General features: G+C 39.5%; 3 protein-coding genes across 13 annotated transcripts in view; all 3 read left to right on the plus strand.

Annotated features, from left to right (window-relative positions):
* The first annotated feature begins 703 nt into the window (after positions 1–703).
* rbp7a (retinol binding protein 7a, cellular) lies at positions 704–2,263 on the plus strand. Its single transcript, XM_020632192.3, has 4 exons — positions 704–913; positions 1,170–1,348; positions 1,491–1,592; positions 1,719–2,263. Exons 1-4 carry the CDS (start codon positions 841–843, stop codon positions 1,776–1,778), a joined length of 414 nt encoding a protein of 137 aa, XP_020487848.1. The 5' UTR covers positions 704–840; the 3' UTR covers positions 1,779–2,263.
* A 530-nt stretch (positions 2,264–2,793) lies between these two features.
* On the plus strand, positions 2,794–22,452 carry ube4b (ubiquitination factor E4B, UFD2 homolog (S. cerevisiae)). Of its 2 annotated transcripts, XM_065961213.1 has the most exons (29): positions 2,794–3,117; positions 4,338–4,557; positions 6,708–6,843; positions 7,331–7,418; positions 8,499–8,643; positions 8,801–9,026; positions 9,208–9,669; positions 10,546–10,647; positions 11,811–11,952; positions 12,243–12,343; positions 12,532–12,646; positions 12,742–12,825; positions 13,413–13,469; positions 14,558–14,674; positions 14,831–14,929; positions 15,021–15,134; positions 15,301–15,499; positions 16,027–16,165; positions 16,262–16,361; positions 16,535–16,662; positions 16,835–16,933; positions 17,150–17,385; positions 17,553–17,679; positions 17,809–17,953; positions 18,249–18,383; positions 18,576–18,767; positions 19,400–19,574; positions 20,965–21,111; positions 21,329–22,452. In XM_065961213.1, exons 1-29 carry the CDS (start codon positions 3,094–3,096, stop codon positions 21,391–21,393), a joined length of 4,119 nt encoding a protein of 1,372 aa, XP_065817285.1. In that variant the 5' UTR covers positions 2,794–3,093; the 3' UTR covers positions 21,394–22,452. The 2 variants fall into 2 exon arrangements, with proteins under 2 accessions (XP_065817285.1, XP_020487881.1); XM_020632225.3 differs by lacking the exons at positions 9,208–9,669; positions 10,546–10,647 and having other exon boundaries at positions 2,797–3,117.
* A 1,031-nt stretch (positions 22,453–23,483) lies between these two features.
* kif1b (kinesin family member 1B) overlaps positions 23,484–26,387 on the plus strand; it is a 57,758-nt gene continuing 54,854 nt past the window's right edge. For 8 of the 10 annotated variants that reach the window (XM_065961801.1, XM_065961799.1, XM_065961802.1 and 5 more), the window contains exons 1-2: positions 23,485–23,743; positions 24,937–25,085. In XM_065961801.1, coding sequence (XP_065817873.1) covers positions 24,980–25,085 — 106 coding nt within the window. In that variant the 5' untranslated portion in view covers positions 23,485–23,743; positions 24,937–24,979. Of the gene's footprint in view, positions 23,744–24,936; positions 25,086–26,387 lie in introns of all 10 variants that reach the window. The other 2 variants (XM_065961798.1, XM_065961800.1) reach the window with 1 other exon arrangement.

Here is a 26,387-nt window from a genome sequence, read left to right on the forward strand (position 1 = left end):
ATAAAAATCCTGGTTAATCAAACAGTTGATAAATAACTCAGTTATGACATAGTGCACATATAAAGTTTTGCGTTGAAATCAACTGTGAAACATTTTTCAGAATCACATTTTTAACTGTTGACCTGCTTTCTGTTTAGTTAACATCAGGAGGAAACATCCCCTTATTGTCAGACAACCTTCAGTTCCCTCCACACTGCATGCCACTGTTACTAAAAATGTAACTATTGTTTCCTCCTTGCACAAAGAGGTGTGCCATGTTTAAAAGATCTAATCACACAGCAAGGTGGATTCCATGCACAAATACTGATGATATTTGGAGAATAGTTGAATTTTTTTAGAACATGGCTTCTTTAACTGAGTTTTAATGCATAAAGCCTTAAAGTTTTGATTTTTACATCATGTATATCTATTTATTAATAGAATATTATTACAAAATCCCATAAAGAAGGACTAAAATGAATCATGGTCAAAGAAAAGCCTTTCTCCCAACATTATGCTCAATACACTTCCCTGTGATTGTGTGTGTCTTGTGAATGTTTTCACACCTGGGGGAAATTTTGAAAGGTTTTTGTTTTTTTAATGTCTGTGAGCTTTGCAGTGAGACCAGTCTGACTTGTCTGTCTGTCCTTCTACTGGCTCTGATGGGAGCACCTCCCTCATCTGTACATGGACCTCAGGTCATTGAGCTAAAGGCACACCTCCTTTATACCTCCTGATGTCCCCAGAAAACAGCATTTGCTCACAAACCTCTCAGAGCTCATGAGCCCTCTGGTTTGAGGAGTACATTATATTCTCTTATTATATTCTCTTACATCTCTCTTCAAAAAGAAAGCCATCAAAATGCCAGCCAGCCTCAGTGGCACATGGGACATCATAAGCAGTGTCAACCTTGAGGGCTATATGAAGGTTTTTGGTAAGTCCTGTTTTACTACTTTCATATACTTAATTTTCTTTTGTATGATGAGATATCTACTTTATATAAAATGAATGTAAATTTAACATTATTCAGCATTTCATTGAGGGGGTTTAAACATGAAATATGGAAGAAAAAAAAACCATTTGGCTGTTTTTCAAGCATGTGCTAACTATGTTATTCATGTAGTCTTGTATGCAGCCTGTGCATGATTTATTTCTGTACATTTAGATTACACATTGTTCCACCGTTCCAGGTATCAGTCCTTCCCTGCGAAAGATTGCTCTAAAACTAAAGCTGGGGAAGGTGATCGAGCACCAGGGGGACCAGTTTATCATTAAAACTACCAGCATCTTACGCAACTACACCGTGTCCTTCAGAGTGGGTCAGGAGTTTGAGGAGTTTACCGGGGGGCTTGACAATAGACATGTCAAGGTGAGGTTGAATTGCTGGTGGTGGGGAATTTTGAGTGCAAAATGAAAGTAAGTGTTTCCACGCATCCGTTTTTTTTCACTTCTTATTTATTCTGTTGTGTGATGTGATGCAAATCCTGTCTTCTCCTCTGCCACCTGTGCAGTCACTGGTGAAATGGGAGGGGAACAAACTTGTGTGTGAACAGATTGGAGAGAAAAAGAACCGAGGCTGGGCGCACTGGATAGAAGACGACAAGCTACATCTGGTAAGAATATGAATATGGGCATATTTGTCATTTTACATTTACATTACACAATGCATATTAACATATCATTACAAAAACATACATACATAAATATATATTTATATAAAATCTTTTTTTTCTTCTCAGGAGCTGTATTGTGAGGGGGAAGTCTGCAAGCAGGTTTTTAAGAAGAACGTGAATGAGTAAAGGACTACAGAAGTTTAGAAGTTACTCATTGGATAATTTAACCCATACTCTGAATTAGAAAACCACACTACAAGAGAAGTTAGTGGTATTTTCTCTATTTTGTCTTCAAATGTCTGTCCTCTCAGGGTTTGGATTCACACCACTAGATGGCATCAGTGCATTACTTTTGTCAGACACTGGTCTACACTGGTCTGTAGGTCAGGGGTACTCCGCACCAGACAATATAAAATGGAATATTAAGCACCTTTCTGCTGAACGCCTGGTTCCTTCAAATTTCTGTTTGATAGGGCTCATCTGAAATACTTAATTTCATATAGACTGGCTTGGGCTGTCCATTTGAGATTTTGCTGAGTTTTTGAAAAAAAAAAAAAAAAAAAGCCTAATAAATAATAATTAAAATAAATGTATAAACATTGAAGGGTAGATGATTATTTAAATGTATATTTTTGTGTGGATTTTGTACAATAAATTGACTTTTGAAAATATATGAAGTGAATGTTTTTCTTATCCAATCCTTATTTATTCTTCACAATATTCAAACAGATTGTAGCCTTTTTGGTTCCATTACTCAAGCATGGCTTTTGTCATCACTTATGCCAATTGGTTACGGCGAGGCAGGAACTGTGGTATAAAATGCATCTTTAATATAACCAAACAGATTGGGCTGCATTGAATATGATAGGTTATCTGCCATCTGTAACTACTGTTGTTCATTGCTTTGTCAATCTAAAAGCACCACTGACAAGTCTAATAAAACATGTTTGTAGTGACATTATTGTGTCCCCAGTTACCTCGCCTACATAACTAAGAAAGGGAAAGATTGGCATAAAGCTGACTATAAAGTTTACTAGCTGTCTAGCATGTAAACTGTATTTGGCACTTCAAACAAGTTACCAAAATTGCACAAAACAGTAGATATTGAACTATAACATCTGAGCTACAGACAGTGCTCCACAGTGAAACCTGACACCTCCCCCCCAGTCATCTTCTCAGTCACGTGACATCGTGTAGAACCAAAATGGCAGCTGTTGTATTTTGACGTATAAAAGCTAGCTACTTTTCTTTTTGTTTCATTCTTGTTCGTAAATAAGCAAAACGAGAGACTTTTTTTTTTTTTTTTTTTGGAGGAACCGTATCTTTACAACCCTCCGTAACACCAGTTGTCCTAGTTTTTATCTTGAAGACAATCAGGACGGACACATATTTTGTTGAACGAGTTAGACTATGCATATTTAGGTCTAACACTGGCTAGCTTAGCTGGCTCTGGCCGGCTCACAGTAAAGCTGCTGAAAGTGAAACAGCTAACTTGGCTGCGATGGAGGAGTTGAGCGCAGATGAGGTGAGGTGACAATGGGGGGAAAAAACACGCTCATAATGAGTATTAAAAATAAATGCGTTGTTTTATTTTGCCAGCGTGCAAAGCTCCGATTAATTGAATTGTGTTATTTTCTCCCGGAGCTCATTAGAGACGGTGTAGAAACCTGCTAGGTTAGCCGACCTGCTGCTGAAGCTACATCGAGGCTAGCACAGTCTAAATCGAAGAAAAGCGATAAAATCACACAATCAGCTCAGCACCGGTGTACACAAAGTGCGTGTTGCCCATTCCGACCTATACCATATGTAATGTGAAGTAGTCAGATTAAAAGATTTAGTAAATGTATTCGCAGTTGAATTGTGGGTCGTTTATTTCTGTCTCCGATGCTAAAGGGTTTTTTTTTCTTCTTCTGCCACAGCACAATGCTAACTAAGCTAACGTAAAGTGCACAAGCTGGCCCATGGATAACAGTCTTCAGCATGGAAAAATAAACAAATTCACACGTGTTTAATTGTTTTCATGTGACTGATGTATTATCTGCGTTATATTTAGATGATGATGAGGTTTCGTTTCATTTTGTCCACTGGTTTAATTGGCACTTCTTTCCTGCGGAGAGCTATTTGACAGACGCTAATGTTGTTTTGCTAACAGACAAAAAATTAGCCTGCGAGACGACTCAGCATAAAAAAACACACCGGGCCACCATTGTGCAATCTACGGTGGGCCAAGTGTGTGTGTGTGGCCCCTGAGCTGTTTTCCATTAACCACTGGGAATATTTCACTGCATATTTATTCTGTGTTACATTGTTCCTGTAATCGACCTCAGCCGATAGTGCTGCTGGTTTACTGAAGCGGAGGTGATCAGCTGCTTGCTTCATTAATGCTCACATCTGATTTTTGTTTATAATGTAGGTTTTATCTTATCCAGTATACAAGGCCGAACTTTTAATTGGAATACCGTATAGCTAAAGATGTTAATTAAATCCGATCACTACCTTAATTATGTGGCTGTTGTCTAGCGTTTATGATCATAAACTTTTACTTTTACTTTTACTTTTATTTTCATGTCCAGTCAGATTGTTTCATTCACTTGGCCAAAGAAAACATAATTGAGGCTTATTATTTAAAGGCAAATATCAATTTCAACTTCAACAGTACTTTTACAATGCACGCTCATTTGGCTTTAATGTGGGATGTTTTGGTCTTCTAGTAAATATGCAACTCTTTTGGTGTATTCACACTAGATTCGCCGAAGGCGATTGGCACGACTGGCAGGGGGACAGACATCACAGCCCAGTACCCCTCTCAGCACACCCCTGACATCCCCACAGAGAGAAACTCCCCCTGGACCCCTCCCTGGACCCTCAGGTGCTGCATCCCAGCCCCTGCCACCAGCTGCCTCTCAATCATTGGGGTTAAATGTCCACAGTGGTACCCCTGCCACATCCCCCATGGGCACTTCTGGTAAGAACTGAATAAGATCTCCAATTTTTTTTGCATGCATTTTTCCAGTTTAAGTAATTACAGCAAAAGAGGCTTATAGCAAAAATTTTGTGATTTAGGTTTGATGTTAACAACTGGTCAGGATACAGTCAGTTTTCAATGGTTGTCAACTTAGAAGTGTTTATTTAAAACTCTTTATTTGTGATTGAAGTCTAATCACATCACCCTTTAAAATGGGTCTACAATACATTGTCTCTAAGGCTAGGAAGATAAACAAACTTTGTTGTTTGGTTTGAGCCTAACAGTGAATGGGACCTTTATATACATTTTGACGTAGACCCTGAATGACATCTCCACAAACAAAAGCAGATTGTTTTTATCATCATTTGTATCCCTGTTTGACACAAGATTTGGGCCTGGGTACAGAGTTGGAATAGTGGTAGTGAAATGTGGTAGTGTTGGAATATGACGCTATCTTCTAGGGATCGACGTTCCGATGGTATTATTAAAGACATTTGTGAGTTTTGTGAATAATTCCTTTTAATCAGACAGTGCATGCAATGTTTATTTGACCTGATTGTTGTGAAATATATGATTGTTGTGCAAGTGGAGAAAAATTGATCTAAGCCTTCTACATGCAGTAAGATTTTGGGTGTTAATCAGCTTTCCGTCCTCATTTGTAGTAGCAGTTGTAGTAATCTGGGTTCATAAAGATATGGTAGACCATAATAATCTGAAAAACATCAATCTGAGCAATTGCTTACCCAGTGTGGTTACAGAATTTGATCTTCCAGAAACAATAGTCCTGAAATCATATATAGAACTTTAGATGGCTACTCAATTCTACAAACATCTTTTTTCTGCCTGGCGGGTACATAATAGTCTTGGAATTTCTTTTGTGATTTGATGCAATATAAATAGATAAAACAACCGGTTATTCAAATAAACTCAAGCATTTCTAAACGTATTGGGATTTTTCAAGTTGAACTTAATTTAAAATACTTGAGCTGGCACAAACAGCCCCACAGCAACGCTGCAGCAGTTAAGCAAGGCTCCTAAGTAGGCATTGTCACCTAGGGGTTAGACTTTCTGTTAGTGCCTGTGGGCATGAAAGTCTACTAATTATCTTGGAAATGGTAGAATATTATCACTTGAAACAATATCATTAGAAAAGTATGTTATTATCTTATGATCACTCCTGCTATCGTTCAAAACAGTTATGCACAGATTAAATGTACTTGATCAAATGAAACTAAAAAAAGCATCCAATGGAAAGTCCCAAAGCACCGTCTTGTGAATACCTTAAGACTCTGTTATTATATATTATTTTGTAATGTTTATTTTTTGGGGCTTTTTATGCCTTTTATTTAGAGATGGGACAGTGGATAGTCAGAAATTAGGTAGAGAGAGAGAGTGGGGAATGACATGCCTATAGCTTCTGTACATGAGGCGCGTGAACTAACCACTAGGCTACCGGTTCCTCGAAGACTCTTTGTCATTCATGCTACAAAATTGTGTACATGCAACACAATTAAAGGCTCACTTTTTGTTTATCCTTCGTTTACATAATTTAAACAGAGGCATAATATCATTATCTGCATATTAGGAAATGACTGACTGAAAACCAAGGCTGGACAGGCTGCAAGTTACAACCCCATTTCCTAAAAAGTTGGGACGCTGTCTAAATATTTTCAAAAACAATGACATTTCTCAGTTTCAACATTTGATCTGTTGTCCTTGTGCATTTTAAATCAAAATGGTGTTTTATTGTTTTGTGAATAATCACATTCTGTTTCACTTTCCGTTTTTTAATTTTAAACAATGTCTAAACTATTTAGCAATGGCGGTTGTTAGAAACTTAAATAAAATGTATTCTTTTTTAAGAAAATTAGAAGACACCATGTGAACCCTACATCCTCTGATAGGTCTCTCCAAATCTGGCAACTAGTATGCAAAAATTCTAGCAGTCTCAATTTTCAGAAAAATGTCAAGCTAAAACAGAAAATAATGCATTCTAGCTCAGATCCAAATCAACAAATACCAGCTATTCCAGAACCATTTAGAAATAAAGCTTATTTTGGACTTGAATCAAAACATTAAGACACATTCATGACACACAAGATATGAGGTTATGTGTCTAAGGTGCTTAAGTGTTGTTTTTGATTTTGCAGGGGTGGCATATGGTAGTCAGAGCAGTGAGGGTGTGAGCTCCCTCTCCAGCTCCCCCTCCAACAGCCTGGAGACTCAGTCCCAGAGCTTGTCCCGATCGCAGAGCATGGACATTGACACTGCCTCCTGTGAAAAGAGGTAAGAGTTTTATTTTGTGCTATTGATAACTGCCCTGTTCAAAAGCCTTTAAACCCACATCATGATATTTGGTAGCTATGAAATCTGTGTTTTAATTTTTAAAGTCCTCTCCTAAGTGGGTTTAAAAGGTACTGCATTTTTTTTATTCCATCATAGAAAAGAGAGGCTGTGAGCAGTTTAACTTGTATCGATGAAACTAATTCCGGTGGTGACAAGTTTTGATTTTTCAATCCCCACAAAAATCATTGTAACATATATATGTGTATATACTGTATATGTGTGTACACTTTGGATTGAGTGTTAGAAATTGTAGTGCGTAATAAGACAGCCATATGTCTTGCTCTTATGGGATCTGAATGTATAGTTTGTTGTATAACAGTTGAGACAAAATGTCAAACTTCACTGTACCATTAAAGTTTGACTATGAACATGAACTGCTTTGGTTAAAGAGATTTGCTAAGCGCTGCACCTTTTTATCTTTTTCCAGCATGTCCCAGGTGGATGTTGACTCAGGGATCGAGAACATGGAGGTGGAGGACAGCGATCGAAGGGAGAAGAGGAACTTGACTGAAAAGGTTAACAGTAGAACATCAGTCATAAAAGAAAGCCTAAGACCGTGTTAACACTGGACTTCTTCTTTCAGCGCTGCTTTCGGCGCCTTTTTGAGCGCTTATGTGCGAGTGTTCTGTAACCTTAACAACGGGATCTAGCCTACGGTGCAACCGTGCCGGAGCCGGCAGGAGCACGACGCATCAATTTAGCACAGAAAAGAACAAACGGAACGGGAAGTCAGACACAGATACAACATTTAAAACATCCGGTTTATTTTCAGAATAAAACTCTCCATTTTGACGGTTCAGAAAAACGACCGTTTATGTGTTTATAAGGTTTGTATTGAGTTTTATACCACGAACATCGTATTATCTCGTGCTTTCGCGAGTGAATCTGTAACATTACCGCGGAAATTCCTTTGTCTCGCTATGCTCTCCTTGCTGTAGACTGAGAACGCAGCCGGTAGGTGTTGACGGATGAGGGTGCACGGACCAGTAACGGACCGGAGCGGACACGCAATGCACACATATCTGGTGAAAGTTTGCCGTTTTTGGGTGCATGACATCTTTTTGGGCAACTAGGGACGTAGGTTACTAATCGTCCTGATTGGTTTTCTGAAAAGTTGAAATAATTCAACTAAAAAAGGCGTCGGGCGCAGCGCTTTTTGAAAAGGCGTCCGCTTTTTAAAAAAGGCGTCATCCTTTTTCCTTTATCCATAGACTTGTATGTAAAAAAGGCGCTGGCAGTTGAAAAATGAAGTCAAGTGTGAACACGGCCTTAAATCCTTATTACTTTGGCTTCATGACTTTAATTTAATTTAATACCCATGTTAAGAACAAGTGAGTCTTTAAATGAGTAAACATTAGGTGAGTGAGTCTCATGATATTTTCAACATTATGATTGGGGATTTTCCTGTAATGCCATTTTTTAGTTTCATTTTCATTAAGTACACATCATTGGTGCATTCATGTCTTTATAGGCCACTAATGTGACATTGAGACCATGATGCGAATTGTGAGACTAACAGTAATGTTTGTCCAGTAAGTATTTCATCTGTAAATGACTGTAGATTATGAACAGACCTTCACTGTTCTTCACCTCAGGACATATCGGCAAACTCGGATGTCTCAGAAGAACAGGCTCTGCAGCTCATTTGTAAGATCCTCCGTGTATCGTGGAAGGAGCAGGATAGAGATGTCATCTTTCTCCCTTCACTGGCTGCAGAGTTCCACCAGAACCCTAAAGATGGTATGTCACTGAGTAAACTGAGTCTGACATCCTACTCAGCTGTATGACCCCCCCCCCCCCCCCCCCTGTAAAAAAAATCAAAGTTTTGTCTATAGCTGATTGGTGTTTTCATTTCATAGTTTTGATTTTATCCTCTCTTTTTTTTCGTCTTCCAAAGTATACTCCGACTTCAAAGACCTGATCGGTCAGATCCTCATGGAAGTCTTAATGATGTCCACACAGTCTCGTGTCCAAAACCCCTTTGCTAGCTTAACCGCCACCTCTCAGCCAATTGCAGCAGCCAAATCCCCCGACCACCGTCTGACACTGGTGCAGCCCTCCAGTCAAGGTGGCAGCCCCATGGGCCCCAGTGCAGGATCCTTTGGAGCCAGCTCTCTTTCCAGGCAAGTACCCTGTCTCACTATTATGAGCTCCAGCAGTGTAACTCCTATAGACGTATCAAGGCACTGGAAGCATCTGCACTCCTCCTGCCATGCTTTTTTGTCTTGTTTTTTCTGATTTTTCTTGAAACATCTCTACCTTCGAGATATGTTTTCCCACTCATTGTCTAAATGTTGTTCACAGTCTGTATGGGTGTGGTAGTCCTCACACGATGGCTTTGGATGCATCCAAGACGTCCTCTGCATCTCTCCCCACCCCATCTACACCTTCTATCCCACAGTTCATTGTTCCTCCTAGCCCACCTGCAATTGCCCCTCCAAGACAAACTCTCAACCCACCATCTGCCCCCATGCCCATCTCTCAGCGTTATAGGCCTTACTCTGTCAGCTCTCCCTGGGGCACTTCTTCCCCTTCCAGCCCTGGTCACAGAGGCTTTAGTTTCTTTGGACCCTCTCCAGGCCCTGCAGGGCTCGCTGTACCTCCCAACACCCCAGTTCCTGTGCCACCACCAAGCCCCCAGTCCCTTTCTTTGAGCTCACCTAGGGCTCCCAACCCTCCCTCCACCCCTACTTCTCCTGCAGTGCCCCCTTCTCCCAGATCACATACTCATCAGACTGCCTTTGCTGCAAGGATTCCACCATCTAGGTATCTCCCCTGCTGTTGGCATGTCAGTGTGCGGTGCTTACGCAACCAAACCTGCTAAAATGTTAACATTTAGTGAACCACCAGTTTTAAGTTTGTGTGCATGCCAAGAGTTTAAAACCTTATCTATGGCCGGCCTTCTTTTGTTTATTTAGACTTCTGTACATTCTGTAGGTACTGACACAAACAGTAGTTAATTCGACGGGGTTAGATTTAGAATAGTCTAAAAGTTAGTGAACCTGATACTTCAGTGTTTTTATGTTTTAAAATATAAAGTCTGCTTAACATTTACAAATGGTGATTCAAATTTAGAAAGTATAAATGTGAGAAATAAAACATTCTAAACTCTTTATATTTTCAATTAATTTTAAAATCGATCACATGACATTAAATGGAACTTGCTAACAACTAACAGGCATTCTAGTTTGTTTATCTAAAGTATTAATGCTGCTTTTTGCTAACATGTATAATTACAAAAAATATGACCTTTAGAAAAAAGATATTAGTTCTAGTTTGTCATGATTTATAGGTGCTGCAAAGAAGATGTATGAACATATAAGATCTGGCTCATGCCTCTTTGCATTGGCTTGTGTGAGACCAGTTGTAGGACTGAATGTGACTCTCAGCTAAAAGAAAATTACTGACAGTGTGTAAAAGTTGCAGACAAAAAAAGCACTGAAAGTAGTCTTAAAGCAAGCATGCAACCCCTCAGCATCGTTTACTTAGTGCTTCCCTCTACCATGTCCTCTGTCCTTGTGATCACATTTATCTTCTCTTTTCACTCCCATTCTGTGTTCCCTTGCTTGCAAAACCTTTCCTTTTTTTTTTTTTCTTCAATCTTTCCCTTACTCTCTTGTTGTCTTTTTCTCGCCATGTTAGCCCCTTGTCGTCCCTATTCTTTGCCCTCTCTGACATGTCTCAGGACAGCAGTGATGAAGAATCTGAGGAGGAGGATTTTGCACGGGTTCAGTTTGGGTCCAGGTACACCGCTGCACGGTGTGTGCGTTTGTGTTTGCTTGCTCAGATAAGACCCCACTGCATGATCCAGTGGGCCCTGAAGGCTTAGCACTAACTGCGCACAACCACACCAGGGAAGAGCGGAGAAAAACAAACATGTTGGCTCTGCAAACTTAAAGAGTGCTTTGGCTGTTTGGGTCATCAGAGGCTCAGATATGAGGTCTCATAAATATAACTTTTAGTATAAATATTGTATTAAAAAGTATACAATTTGTTTTCCACTTCATAGAATAAATCCACTTCTATTGATTTTCATGACTGCCAGAGTTACTCAAACCTTGGATTTCCTGTATTTTGGATGACATTTGCCAACCTTGCAGTCCCTGTATATTGCCTGGAGTTGAATAAGTAATATAACTGAATACAGGTTTTTTTTTAAATGCCTTTTACGTCTTAAAAGAATGATCCTTTACCCTGAATGAATGTTAAAACTATAGCCTATGGTTGATTGATTTGTTACTAATTCAACACTTGTACATTATTGTTAGATTAGATAGTGGAGCCTGACTCCCTTCTCAGTGGATTTTTGATTTGCTGCATAGTTAAATGAAATCCGACTGTGTTTACAACAGCAAAAGAGGTCTTATTTAGTTTGGTTCCACTTGCATCTCATCTTTGCACAAGAAAAAGAAAGCCATAGATCGAGTAACATTTTGGTATCTAACATTGTAATGTGTTTTGTTGACTTCATTTGAAGCTTTAAGATGAATTATAACCCACTAAAGAGATGATGTTCCTTCATTGCCTGTGTTGAGGGTTTGGCGTGCTTGAAGCAGCTAACACACAGGTTTTGTGTAAAACAGCTAAACACTAACAGCATCTTAAACTCCTGCCAACCCCTTAGTCAGAAAATGGTGGTGGTCTGAGTCCTAATTTAGCTTCAGAAACTTGAAAATGACTCTTGAATAATTTACATTTCATATTTTTGCTTATGATGCTGCAATGCAATCCCTAATTCTTTATAGTTTGTTTCTTTCAGGACCCTTGAGAGTGGGTTTGTGTTTGTTAACCATACCTTCATGACTTTGTTTGATCCTAACAATGTATCTTTCAGTGTGCTGCTGTGGTTTGTCTTTTAATGACATCCTCTCTGTCCTTGTTTCTGTTTTTTACCTTCTTGTGTGTAGTCTTGGTGCATGTGGAGGGTCGATGTCCTGTGACTCAGCCAGCGACCGCTTCACTATTGAAACTTGCAAAGAGACAGAGATGCTGAACTACCTCATTGAGCGTTTTGACAGTGTTGGCATGGAGGAGAGAAAAGCCCCCAAGGTAAAGGTCTGATGAAAGCTTTGATATTATAATGATTCTACTTATAGTTTCAACTAAAAATATCTTTTCAGCTTTACCCACCATTTCTTAATCGATCCAAAAATGTCCAGAGGAACAGTGTGTACTTTAGAGACGAGCTGCAGGCCAGATGGTCTGCAGAAGAGCTAAGATTTTCTCGTCAAAGAGCGCTGTGATTCAACGGAGAGAATTTCTGTGAAAATTGCAGCTTACATTTTAATCGCACCTCTAATCATTTTCTCTCCTCTCTTAAACCTTTCCGTATCTTTCAGATGTGTAGCCAACCGAATGTCAGCCAGCTTCTCAGCAACATTCGCTCTCAGTGTATTTCCAATGTGGCCCTGGTCCTGCAAGGCACACTGACCCAGCCACGGTATGAAACACACCGCACACTGTGACAAATTTTGGGTCTTTTTTTTTTTTTGTGTGTGTCATTGTGTTGGTATTATGTTCTGTTTCTTTTCCATTTGAGTCTGTGTCTCCATAGCAACTACTCTTTCACTTCAATTGCAGTAACATTATTTATATAACACACAATACTTCTCTGTCCTCTACATGTAGGAGTCCTCTTGAGCAGTCTTTGCTTGTACCCTACATGCTGTGCCGGAACCTTCCTTATGGCTTCATTCAAGAGCTGGTGCGCATTACCCACCAGGAGGAAGAGGTGTTTAGACAGGTGGGATTGCAATACTTTAAAAATCATTGATTTTGCTGTGAGCTGGAAGCGCATTTCAAAAAGTTGTTATGGTACTGATGCATATTGTGTTTCAGATCTTCATCCCCATCCTGCATGGACTTGCTCTTGCAGTGAAAGAATGTTCCTTTGACAGTGACAACTTTAAATTCCCTCTTATGGTAAGGAAATGTTTTCCTGGCGTGTCTTATACCGTTGTTAAAGGAAGGAGATGAAGACTTAATCTAGACAATTAAGGGGGATGTACAGTGCAGCAGGCCATGATGAGGTCCTGTTACTGCAGACTGTCAGAGAACCTGTCTACTCAGTAGACAGATCTCCAGTTGTACAGTACAAGTAGCAGAACTTAGCAGACATGCGACATCATTGTGTTGCTTCCCTTCTAAGATGATGATTTTATAATGACTTTTAAAGTCATATCCAATAATCTTGTGTCAAGCGCTGGTTGTTACTCACCAGTCATGCCAGCATAAACAATGATTGAAATAGTAATTTCCAGTTTGGGGTTTGATATATTCAATTAGTTTATTTTCAGAGACTTCAACATGGGAGTGTGTTACAGGATACATTTAGATATCATTCTTCATTCTTCTAAATACTCCCCTGATTATCAAAAAGTCCCACTCTTGCAATTATTGCTTCAGTAGAAGTTAAGTTGAATGCTGTCCAATGCATTTGACCTACAAACAGAATATGTCAGTTTAAGGCCAAATTAAAGCATTGACTAATTTGTGTTTTGTTTGTACAGGCATTAGCTGAGCTTTGTGAAATCAAGTTTGGCAAGACTCACCCAGTTTGTAGTTTGGTGAGTATGCAACTGAATGACCACAACTACATTTATCTTTCTACATTTAACAAAGCAATTTATATTTCAAGCCAAATTACCAAAAGTGAACAGTCTATCAAGTATTTCTTTGAATTGAGTGACCTTCAGTCTGGCTTTTATAATTCAGGTTATATCAGCATGGCCCGTTGACATCAGCATAGAACAATTTGCTTTGCTTATTTTATTCATGACTATGAATCTTTGTCTTCTCACACAGTGCCAAATACATGACATGAGTCTTTTTTGTAACATAAAAATCTGAGTTCCTTGTAGTGAATTATTTGAATCATTTGCTTGTTAACCGTGTTCTTATCACTTACTTTCTTTTAAAGTGTGCGACTCTCAGAGTAGATGTCACACCAGCCTCTCAAACCTAAACAAAGCTGTTCCATCACCAAACCAATTCCCCTCTTCCACCAACCCCCCTTAGTGTCCCGACGTCATCAGCTGTTTCTATACTAATCTCCATTCAGATATGCAGCTCAAAAATAATTTTGTTCTTGTTTCTTAGGAATAATTCATACTGAAAAAAAGTCTTATCTCCGATTTGGCTCTCCTTGAATTGTACTCTTGCGACAAAACTCCGCCAATATGCCTCTACTAACAGCGTCCCTGAATAGGCGGGGCCATCTCTCTTCCCTTACATGGTGGTAGGGCAACGATTGGACAGGAAGGGGTTCATGTGAATGAAACATAAACAAGCTGAAGGAAGCGCCATCCCGTATGAACACAGAGCTGACATTAACAAGCCCAGAGGGAGTTTGAATTAATTTTTGTTTTTCGAAAGGCATTACTCACTGATATATTTAGTTTGGATATATTTTATACCTGCTTCATTAATGTTACATATTATACCTTTTAATTTCAAAAGCCCTGCCTATTTATTTAACATTTAGGAAACTAGCTTCTCTTAAAAAGAGTGCGTTTAAAGGGGTAAGCAGGCAGGAATACACCAAACCTACTCGCTTTTACTGTATTTTTACCTTTGTGTTAAATGTTTGTGAATGGATGACAAAAGAACCTGTGTACCCTGTGCAACAAACATTTGTCATGGCTTTTCTGTGCAGGCAACGACGCTGCCTCTCTGGTGTCCCAAACCTCTGAGCCCTGGCTGTGGAAGAGAGATCCAGAGACTGTCCTACTTAGGCGCTTTCTTCAGCCTCTCTGTGTTTGCTGAGGATGATGTGAGTTTAAAATCAGTTAAATAATTAACACTGGGTAGTGCAGTGTATTCTCACAATTTAAGATCCTGCGAAGTATTATGTAATAATCCTGAGAGATAAAAAAAAAAAAAAGAGACAATCTTTACTGGTTGAACTTACTCTGTTCTTTCTTTTAAGGCCAAAGTAGGAGACAAGTATTTCTCTGGGCCAGCTATCACTATCGAGAACACACGAGTTGTCAGCCAATCATTGCAGCATTACCTGGAGTCTGCAAGGGTGAGTCCTGGCATCACGACTTTTCTCAAAAGCTGTCCTTGGTTTATAGAATAATAGTTTAAAATTGTGTGTTATGTTGTTGTTTTTTTAGGGTGACTTGTTTAAAATTCTTCATAACATCCTGCTAAATGGAGAAACCAGAGAGTCAGCTCTTAATTACATGGCAGCTTTAGTCAACTACAATGTGAAGAAAGCTCAGATGCAGGTAAGTTGTTTTGATCAAATAATAAAAAGAAATTCTTGTCAGACAGTGCATCACAAAGAACAGAATACACTCTCGAATAGATTCTTTGATATTTAAGATATATTGCAAAAGCTAAAAAGTACATTTCTTTTTGCAATTTGTCTTAATTCACCCCTTCTTCTCCTAGACGGATGACAAGCTGGTGTCTGCAGACGGCTTCATGCTCAACTTCTTATGGGTGCTGCAACAGCTGAGCATGAAGATCAAGCTGGAGACAGTGGACCCCTACTACATTTTCCATCCACGGTGTCGCCTGGTTGTCAGCTCGGAGGAAACTCGTCTGAAAGCCACCATGGAGGAGCTCAAGTGCTGGATAACTGAACTGCGTAAGTTGACATAAATAAAAACACAGCTTTGTGATCATGACCACTGTTCTGTTACTGTAGAAACGCTTTGTGCGTGAAGTCTGAAATGAGTTGCTGGTATTTTCTGTTCATTTTAGTCAGTGCAAGTCAATTTACATTACACACGGCTTCCACTTTGGGGAATCTGTTAATTGCATGAAAAGGAGCCATTTTGCCACACTTGAGTTTCCTAACATCCGAGTGATAACTCAATTTAATATTCAATAAACCCTCTGATGCTAATTGATTGATTAGGATTAATCTACAGAGAAATAACAGCTACACATGCTGTGCTTTTGTACATTTGTGTTGTATGTTATCATTTGAAGTAAATCATAAGAAATGATACACTAAACAACCGATGTGATGCTAACAAGTGTTTCATTTAGGAAGAAAGGCAGAAATTTAGCTCTGATACCAATCAATGCTGCTGACTGATGATATGTGTTTGTGTCTTCTGGATATAAATAAAAACATATTTTAATACATTTCTTTGTTTACATGGATAGACGAAGACCCTACTAAGTTCTCAGAGCCCAAGTTCCCTACAGAGTGCTTCTTCTTGACGTTGCACACCCACCACTTGTCCATCCTACCTGGCTGCAGACGCTACATTCGCAGGTTGCGAGCCATACGAGAACTAAATAGGTACGCGCGCACACACACGCTCTCTTACACACACATGCTCAACTACTCAAAGCATGCTTTAAGTGTCTTCTTATTGCTGGTTTTTTCTCAAATTAGGACTGTAGAGGAGCTGAAGAATAGTGAAAACCAATGGAAAGATTCTCCCCTGGCTAGTAGACACAGAGAGATGCTCAAGCGATGCAAAACCCAGCTTAAGGTGAGTTTAACATCCCTGTAGATACAAAATGGTGTCTCCCCTTGATGATTAAACCTTAAACACTAATCATAAGGCACAGACCTGCTTCTGTTCACCGCCCAGTATAATCTGTCTACAATGACAGATTATATTTAGAGATGTGATCTCTACCATGTGTGACTTTGTCCTGTCAGAAACTGGTGCGAGCCAAAGCTTGTGCTGACGTGGGCCTTCTGGATGAAAACCTGCTCCGCAGATGTCTGCAGTTCTACAGCACTGTCATTCAGCTCATTCTCCGCATGGTGGATTCTGCCTACCCCAAGTGAGTCACCCTTTGCTGACTGAACATGTTAACTTTTTCTCTTATAGTGAAGTAAAAGAAACAGATTTGTCATCACTCAGTCTTAATACACAGTTTTTGTTTGTTGATGATGATCTGAAAAATATTCTATATTAACACATACCGGCAATGTTGTTATTTTTTGCTTTCCCAGCATTATGCTGCCACTGAACCCTGAGATTCCCAAAAGCTTTGCTGCTCTGCCTGAGTTCTACATTGAAGATGTGGCCGAGTTTCTCCTTTTTGTCGTGCAGTAAGTGTATCATTTTGTCTTGAGCTTGTCTTACCAAATAATTAGAGTAATGGTCACACAGTTATGTTTGTGCTTAAAAGAAACAAAACCTGTTGAATAAGAAATAAAATCAGGTTAAAATAGCTCGGACACAAAGTAGCAGATATTCAACACACAAAATGGGTTCATTTGTGCTATAAATAAATATCTGCATGCCACTTCCTCCCTCCCTTCTAGGTACTCCCCCCAGGTTTTATATGAGCCCTGTGTACAGGACATTGTCACCTTCTTGGTGGTGTTCATCTGCAGCCAGAACTACATCAGGAACCCCTACCTTATTGCCAAGTTGGTGGAGGTGCTGTTTGTAACCAACCCTGCTGTACAGCCTCGTACTCAAAGATTCTCTGAAATGATGGAGAACCACCCGTTGTCTATCAAACAGCTGGTCCCTGCCCTCATGAAGTTCTACACTGGTGGGTGTAATGGAAATGTTAGCTATTATTATTGTCAATGTGGTAACATATAGATTGTAAACCCTCAAAAGTAGATGTTTCTTTTATAGCACATATATTATAACATAAACTGGCACATGCATATTCTTGATTTTTACTTTTGACTCAAAATCGTCTTCTCTGGTCAGATGTTGAGCATACCGGCGCCACCAGCGAGTTCTACGATAAGTTCACGATAAGGTACCATATCAGCACTATTTTCAAGAGTCTTTGGCAGAACCTGGCCCACCATGGCACCTTCATGGAGGAATTCAAGTGAGTTTTCATTTGAGAAACTCTTTAACTCATGTACGAAAATGTAGCTTTAAATCAGTGCCTGTCTGTCTTTGTTCCATTCTAACCTGAACTACTCTTCAATCTTGTTTCTCGCTCATTCCCCTCTAGTTCTGGCAAGCAGTTTGTGCGCTACATCAACATGCTGATAAACGACACCACCTTCTTGTTAGATGAGAGCCTCGAGTCCCTGAAGCGTATCCACGAGGTTCAAGAAGAGATGAAAAACAAAGAGCAATGGGAACAGCTGCCCAGGGTCAGTGTGCTCAGCCTCATAGGGACCTGGTTTCTATTAACTAGTTATTACATGCTGTCAGACAATTGTAATTAAGCTTCATTACTTCTAGCATAAACACGCAATTGAAAATGTATACATCTGAAAGAAAAAAGGTCCAAATCACTGTTCCAATTCTCAAAAAAGAGAGGGATGAAATTTGCTGCAACAAAGACAAAATCTTTGGGCTGAGCATTGAAAACTTTGCAGAAGGTGATTTTTTTTTTTTTTTTGCAGAATATAGAAGAATAGCATTGTCTGTGTTTCAAACTTTCAGGAGCAGCAGCAGAGCCGCCAGTCTCAGCTGACTCAGGATGAGCGGGTGTCTCGCTCTTATTTGGCCCTGGCTACAGAGACGGTTGAAATGTTTCACATACTCACCAAGCAGGTCCAGAAGCCTTTCCTCAGGCCTGTGAGTATCGCTGCCCCCATGGTTCATTTGGAAAAAACAAAAAAATGTCTACTGTTTAAATAGAGCCTACAATTTAACATATTGTAGGCAGTATGGGTGATAATAAACTCAGAATTAAATTACAAAAACAAATGAAAATGTGCATTCTGAACCATATAAACCCTTCTGAACAACCCCCTCTTTCTCATGCAGGAACTTGGACCTCGTTTAGCTGCCATGCTGAACTTTAACCTTCAGCAGCTCTGCGGACCTAAGTGTCGCGATCTGAAGGTGGAGAACCCAGAGAAGTATGGCTTTGAGCCCAAGAAGCTTCTAGACCAGCTAACTGACATCTACCTGCAACTAGACTGTGCCCGCTTTGCTAAGGCTATTGCAGATGACCAGGTTTGTTCTGAAGTTTCCAGTTAATATACTTAGACTCTGATGACGAAAACCAAAGTGGGGATTTATTATTAAGAATATGGGTCGTGAGTAAAAGCCACAAGCAGTCGTGGTAGATCATGGAAGTCGTGGTAGAAATGCCTTAAGCAATCGCCATGAATCTCCTATTGTACTTGGTGAATGCAATACAGAGTTTGAACCAGGGTTCACCCTAACCATCAAAGCTCACATTACTATTTATGAAAACCCCTCGTCTCCTCAGATAAATCAAGCAGAAAGCAGTGAGGGACCAAATACAGTAGAGTATTTCATTGCAATGTGGGAACTAGGAAGTGAAAGCTTCAAGTGTTTACAGCAACCTACTGTATGTTAAAGTAGTACTGCATGCTTTATTTTGTAATATGATGTGAAGTTATTGAGCTTAAGCCTCGCATACATCTTCTTGATTGCACATTTCTGTTTCAATCACTTGTGATATCCCAGTGATATTTTCTGATCTTTTATACATTTTGTAATGTTTGGAGTGTGTATGAGGAGTTGTGTATTGGCTGTTGTCTGTATACACATTGCTGTGCTTTTCTACTGAAAACTTTCTTGAAGCTTCCTAATAAAAATCCTTTTTTTTTGTCTTGCAGCGGTCGTACAGCCGCGAGCTCTTTGAAGAGGTGATATCAAAGATGAGGAAGGCTGGTATTAAGTCCTCAATTGCCATTGAGAAATTCAAGCTGCTTTTGGAGAAGGTGGAGGAAATAGTCGCCAAGAACTCCCAGTCTGAAATGGACTACAGTGACGCACCTGACGAGTTCAAAGGTGGGTGAACAGGGGTTTTGTTCACACTGTGTTACTGGAGCATACCTGCAATTCCTAAACCTTTTTATCCTGCTTGGTTCAATAAGTGCTGCAACTTCTTTGTGCAGAGATCGTAATTTTCTGTATACTTCTATACCAATAGTATTTTATTACAAGGTCCAGAAGCATGTCTACTATACATATTTATATTTCTTAAGTCACTAAAACTGGATGTCTAAGCCTATATAGACAATTACTTCAAACTTCAGGTCCTCTTTTAGATAATAATGTAGAATAGCGAACACGAAACAGTTTTATAATTTAAATATAGTATAGTAACTATTTTTAAGTTATTTATTTAGTGAATTAGTCACTATAGTATTTCATCGTGGTTACCTTACCCACATCTAGTTAATTGCTGAACTTTAGCCCAAAGCAGAGGAAGTCCCTTGCTTGGAAGTCTGGTATGACCTCAGGTCAGCCTGTGCAGACAGACAGAATCGTCATCCTCTGTTGCTGTTGAATTCCAGACATTTGAAGGGGATTTTGAAGTTCATAAAGGTCATATAGACAGCTTAGAGCAAGGCTATCCTATAACCACAGACTTAATATAATCTAGTAAGAGAACATGGCCCACATACCTCCTTTGATTTCCTGATATGCTAGCCAGCCCACCACAGTTGATGGAAGTGTGCCATACAGGAGGCTCGAGTATCAGCTTTCTATGTGGTTCAAATCTCCCACGGCAGGTTTTATTTTTGTAACACACAAGTCCTACTGTAACAACCTTGTGACATTTCAATATAGGGCATACTAAATCACAAAGTCTTATCAAGTATTTATTGGATATTTTCTTTACTGCTGTTTTGATAGGTGCAGCAATATAGCTGTCCCATAAAGCACATTACCTTTTGGGGGGAAAGGGTTGAACAAGTTTGATGAATACATGCCATACATCATAATTTATTAATGAAGAATGTACATGTATAGTTTCAAGTTTACATCTTTTATCATTCTAACAAAAATGTACTTTGTTTGAACTACGTTTAACCTTTTTTTTAATTTTTTATTTGATCAATTCTTAATTCAATCACAGTTGCGAAAGCCAGATGATAGATAAAGCTAGAGGCATACTTTTTGTTTTTAATATTTGATGCTGTTCTGTCTCCAAACCAAAGGAGCATCAAGTTGTTGGGCAAGGACTTTCAAAACACTTGTTTTGAAAGTAGGATATGATGAAAGTGGCTTTCTGTATTATGAAAGAAAAGAGTTACTGCTGGTAAAACTCACTTTATGTGAAACATAGATGTGTGTTACTAGAATTATATGTTGAAGCTTGGTGTTGATTTTTCTTTTTTCAAAAATGTTTTGGTTTTTGAGTTTAAATGCAAGTGTGGCTTTGATATAACAGACCCTCTCATGGACACACTGATGACCGACCCTGTGATTCTGCCTTCGGGGAACATAATGGACCGATCCATCATCTTGCGCCACCTCCTCAACTCCCCCACTGATCCCTTCAACAGGCAGCCGCTCACAGAGAGCATGCTGGAGTCAGGTAACTCCACTAGTGATGTTTTTTTTAACACATTAATACAAGTAAGGATATTCTGTTCAAGATGGGCACAAAAACTGCTAAAAGCATTTCTTTACTATGAACAGCAAAGCAAATTTTTGTTATTAAAGTCAAGTTAGTCTATAAAACCTTAATGTCCTATAAAATGGCTTCCTGTTATGTGTCAGTGTCGCCTAATAACCCTCTTATCCTTTCACAGTCCCTGAATTAAAAGAGAGGATCCATACCTGGATGAGAGAGAAACAAGGCGGACGTCTTGTCTAAGGGCCCTTCTCTACCAGCATCTGCCCTGCTAACCATCATCAAGAGATTTGTCCAGAACGCCTGAATTCAGTGTCACTACAACAAATGACAAGCAACAACATTTTGAGGGGAAAAAAGGAGACCTGATTTGATTTTTATTCGCATTTACCCTTTTTGTCTCAAACCATTATCATGGTTCTAAAAACAAAATATAATAAAGTTAAGACTTTTAAGTTTTTCTTTCTCATGAGTTTGTGTATATATAACAAAATATATACATATATTTAACTAGAGTTGGTAAATGCATTATAATGCTGCAAGTTTCCACCACCAACGGATTTACCAGCGAGGTGCATTCACTTCATTGATCATTTTCCTTAATGGTTCTCATTTTGTTTTTTAATACTGTGTATGTTCATCAAACACTTAAAAGGGAGAGGGAAGGGTCATACATTTGGGAGAGTGCGGGTGGGTTCGGATACATTTATTAGCCCTAATTTTAATTATCAAGACTGTGAGAATTATGAACTTGAGTCCTCGTAATGTATGCTGGTGTCCCAGAAGTAACGGATGCACAGTTTGTGCTCGTAGACTAAGTTCAGACTTGGGAATATCCATTAAGGATGTAGCTAAATGTATAACTAACCTTAATGTCAGCTTAATTTTGAGTACAGTAGGAAGATAAGCAGTGGTTTTCCAGAATACAGTATGTTCGGTTGTTCATTTTAAGTCACATTTTCCCTGCTGACTTTGATAGACTGAATTTACTTCTTGTGTGTGTGTGCATGGCCTCAAGTGCAGACTCTCCTAAGCGCCTCATGGACAAATTCACCCTCTTTAGGCAGAGTGGAAGGAACATGAGAGAATGTAGCATGACCACAAGTAACACCTATGTAGGAGCACACCATTAAAAGTTTGCTCTTCAGAATCACTGACATCTCACCTCAAATGGTCTCTTTCAAATGGCACTGTACCTAACCTGACCTTGCTGACCTTAACTGTACAGGAAATTAATCCTTTATCCCCACACCTGTTTTGGAAGCTAGGATTTTGAACTGAAATAAATGATGATGCACATTATTTTCAACACTCGTCACTGTTTTTTCCCCAGATTGAAGCGTCCTTTAGTGTTTTTTACCCTGCCTAACGTTTATTGGGGGTTATGTTATTTGACTTTGAGAAAAGCACCACAGAGAAAATGCCAGTGACTAAAAGCATACTAAAAGATTTTCCTGCAGCAGTTCTTTAAGTGAAGAGGGTGAACATCAGCAATCCTGCTGACTTGTTATAAACATTTAGAATAAAAATAAATATGCAATCAAGTCACACTGAAAAGTGAAAATAAAGACTTTCAGGTTTAGTTAAGATTTAATGAGTCATCATTTTACCTTGGCACTTACAATTATGATGGAGCAGATGTAAGATACACTAGTTCCTGGTAGAACACCTTCTTTGGGGTGTGGTTTCCCAAAAGCTGAAGTTTAGTCATTCTACTGTAATTGTTATACTAATGGATTAAACTTGGCAACTGTCCTGAGAGTATTGGCAATGTTTTGAATACAATAAGGGTAAATTAGTACAGCGTTTCTGTTGAGAAGCAGTGTATCCCATAGAAAAATGATTGTGTTGTAAGTACTGACACTTGACATTTTCTGTACACCATGAAAAAATACCCCCCAAAAATATGTGTAACCTCTAAGATAAAATCATTCAACCCACTAAAAAACAGAAGTTGTGTTTGCTGGTGTGCTTTATTGAATAGTTTTTTTTGGAGACATGGTTGTTGAAATGAACTGTGCCCGTCTATGTGTTGGGACACTTGATGATGATACATGCCCCCTGTTTCTCGCTAGACGGCGCTCTTTGCGATGGCCGGTGTTGCGGTGCGGGGAGCGGTGGGTAGAAATCCTGCAGTGTGGCGTCACGATCGAAAAAAACCAAAAAAAACAAAGTGACCCCACCCACTTCCGATGCTGAGGATCACCATTTGCTCCGTGGAACATTAGTCACAGACATCTCTTCGCTGATTGGTCCGTCGTGCTGTCGGTCAAGCGTGGGCCGCGAGGGAGTTGACGTAATCTCTTCGGTAAATCAAGGCTATCTATCAATTCTTCTTTTCGCTTGTGTGCAGAGAGACATCCGCCTTGCATCTCAACTGGAAAAATAACCTCACCAGAGAGTCACAGCTTTATTCGGCGGAGGATACCGCTATGATGGGTGTTTATCACGAAAGCGGACTTAATTACAGTTTTCGTGCTCGTGGATTTAGATAAAATAAAACAACAAAAAAAAAAACAACACATCTTACCGCCCGCGAGCTAACGTCACTTCTATCCTCTGCATGTTTTGATCTTGACGAGTGTCTTCAGACGTGAGTAAACCATGAAATAACATCATTTGTATTTGTATTGTTAATGTATTGCGATGCACTGGGTTGGTGTTGTGCATCCCAGGCAGAAGTGTCTGGTAAGCAGTTCTCTGTAAGCTAACATGTAGTCACAGACGTGCCAATGTCTTGCAGCCTATTCCTCCGTTGTGTAGTCCTGGTAGTATGCTATTACAGCTTTTACGATTAAACTCCTACTTGGTTCGCGAATTGGGATACAAAATATACATTTAATTTATTCATTTAGTAGTTATATCCGTCAGAGAAACTGAAGTGACAGCAGGGGGGGGGGGTGCATTTCATTTACGGCTTGAAGCTAACTCACAAGTACTGACTAATATATTTAAGATTTAAATATTGCATTTGAAAGGTTGTTATGTTGGATTCCCTCAAAAGCCTTCCGTGCAGGTTACATACGGCACATAGCGTCGAGTCTGTGCCGCTAAAATAAGCAATGCAACTCCTCCCTGCACACTTCACAACACACAGCAGCAGAGGATTAGCCTACTTCCTTCATAACGTTGCAAATTAAATTTTTATAAACGAAATGTTTAAGCTCTCCGTCCGCACAGAGAGGTCACTGTCAGATACCGCACAGAGGCCCCGCTCACTTGTCCCGTTGAAGCCTACACAAAATTGGGAAGATAGAATTTCATGGGCGTATGCTTTAGCAAGTATGGCTGACTTGCAAGGGCATGGAAAAACATCACACTGGGCATATGTAGTCAGGGGACCGCAGGATGTGTGGACTGAATTTACAGTGAACACACAGCAAATGCATTTATTAAATGAGAAGTAATGTGTCGTTCATGCTGCCAAATTAGTCCATGCATGTTCATATTCGATTTAACAAAGAGCTTGTTTTACATGAACTACAGAATTATACATGAAATAAATGACCTCAAATTGTTTATTACTGTTGATGTCTAAGTGGCTGCAGTTTACAAAAAACTTAAGCTTCAGTGGTTTTGGTCGGCCATATTTGTTGTAGGCTGTTATGACCTGAAATAGGGAGGGGTTGTGCTTTCAATTGTGTTTGTGTTACATTTTGTGATGATGGGTTCTGCACTATTTCTGAGTGGCATTTTTTTTGTTTGTTTTTATTTACTATGGAAAGAAAAGCTTTGAATGCTAGATATTGCTTTTGCAACCATGCCATTTTTCCATGTTTACTTTAGGAAGGACATTAAAGGAAACTTACCTGGAGCCTAAACTGCAAACATGTCTGGGGCATCTGTAAAAGTCGCCGTCCGTGTACGGCCCTTCAACTCAAGGGAGATGAGCAAGGACTCAAAATGTATCATTCAGATGCAAGGGAACACTACAAGTAAGTACTCGGCTTGAACGCAGACACACACACACATTAAGCCATTTCATTTTGAATTTGTTCAGGCTTCTCTGCTTCGGAAAAAGTTTGGTATACCACACATGCTCCTGCTTGATTTTCCATCAGGGGTCTTGGCTTAGAACAGTAGAATGGGCGCACTGAATAGGCGACGGTTGGGGACAAACAGCCTGAAAGAGAATAAAAGGCTTACAGAGTGAAATTCCTCCTCCTCCTCTGAAGGGGCCTGCATGCCTTGGGAGACTTTGTGTGAGAAACGCTGAGTTGGATCATACTGGGAGACCCAGGGGTCGCCACACAGCATGGCCTGTGTATTCATCAAGGCTTTATCACACAGTTGGTGGTTTTAGAATGCATTTGATATTACAATGTAGTTTATGATTATGTTATCTCTTACTCTACACAAACAGTTTGTAAAAGTTATGGCGAGGAATTAATCATTTACATGTTTGACTGCTTTTCATTTTACAGTACATCGTGGGGTAAAACTGAAGATGTAATGCCAAAGTTGATCAGGCCTTCTGACATTAAACAAATCAGTTTAAGTTTTGATATGTTGCAGTGTCAGCAGATGAGTCTAACATTAAACAACATATTACTGGGACCAGTATTCTATAGATGCATTTAAAATGCTTCCCAAAACTTAAATTATGTATGGAGGTTTCGTCTTAGTCACTGTTGGCTTTGCATGTGTGAAAGATATATGAAAATGGGGCTTCAAAATTATTTTAAATGCTTATGGGCAGATCTATGAACTTAAATAAAATCCCCACTAAAATAAGACTTTATACGTCTAACTCTTGGAACGTGTCATGTAAAAATAGTCATGTAATGGTTGAATCATTTTGCACATTGATGAATCATTGTGCGAAAAACTATTCAAAGTCTTTATGGAAATCTGTGATAAACCCACATTTCAGTTGTAATTTTGGAATATGTAAGAATATTTATATGACAGGATAGATGTAGCAAAGCAAGAGGACAAGACCTGGATGTGGTTTGCAGTCTTGTGATTCAACCTGCCCTCTTGTGACTGTGAGTCATCAGGTGGAGTAAAGTGCTATGCTAGCAGCCTCCTTACTCATGGCTGTGCTCTGCCCCATTTAAACTGGCAGGTGAACACAGTCTCCATGACGGTAGCGTGTACTTTTGGAACAGTTACAAGACAGCTTGTTAAGTCAGAAACCTGTTCTTCCAGCACATTCACTCAGTTGGTTTGAGTTCTGTCTGTCAGTCTTACTGGGTTCATTAGACTAAGCCTTTATGAATCTTCCATAAGATCCA

Source organism: Labrus bergylta, chromosome 12, assembly GCF_963930695.1.
Source record: "Labrus bergylta chromosome 12, fLabBer1.1, whole genome shotgun sequence".
Taxonomy (NCBI): domain Eukaryota; kingdom Metazoa; phylum Chordata; class Actinopteri; order Labriformes; family Labridae; genus Labrus; species Labrus bergylta.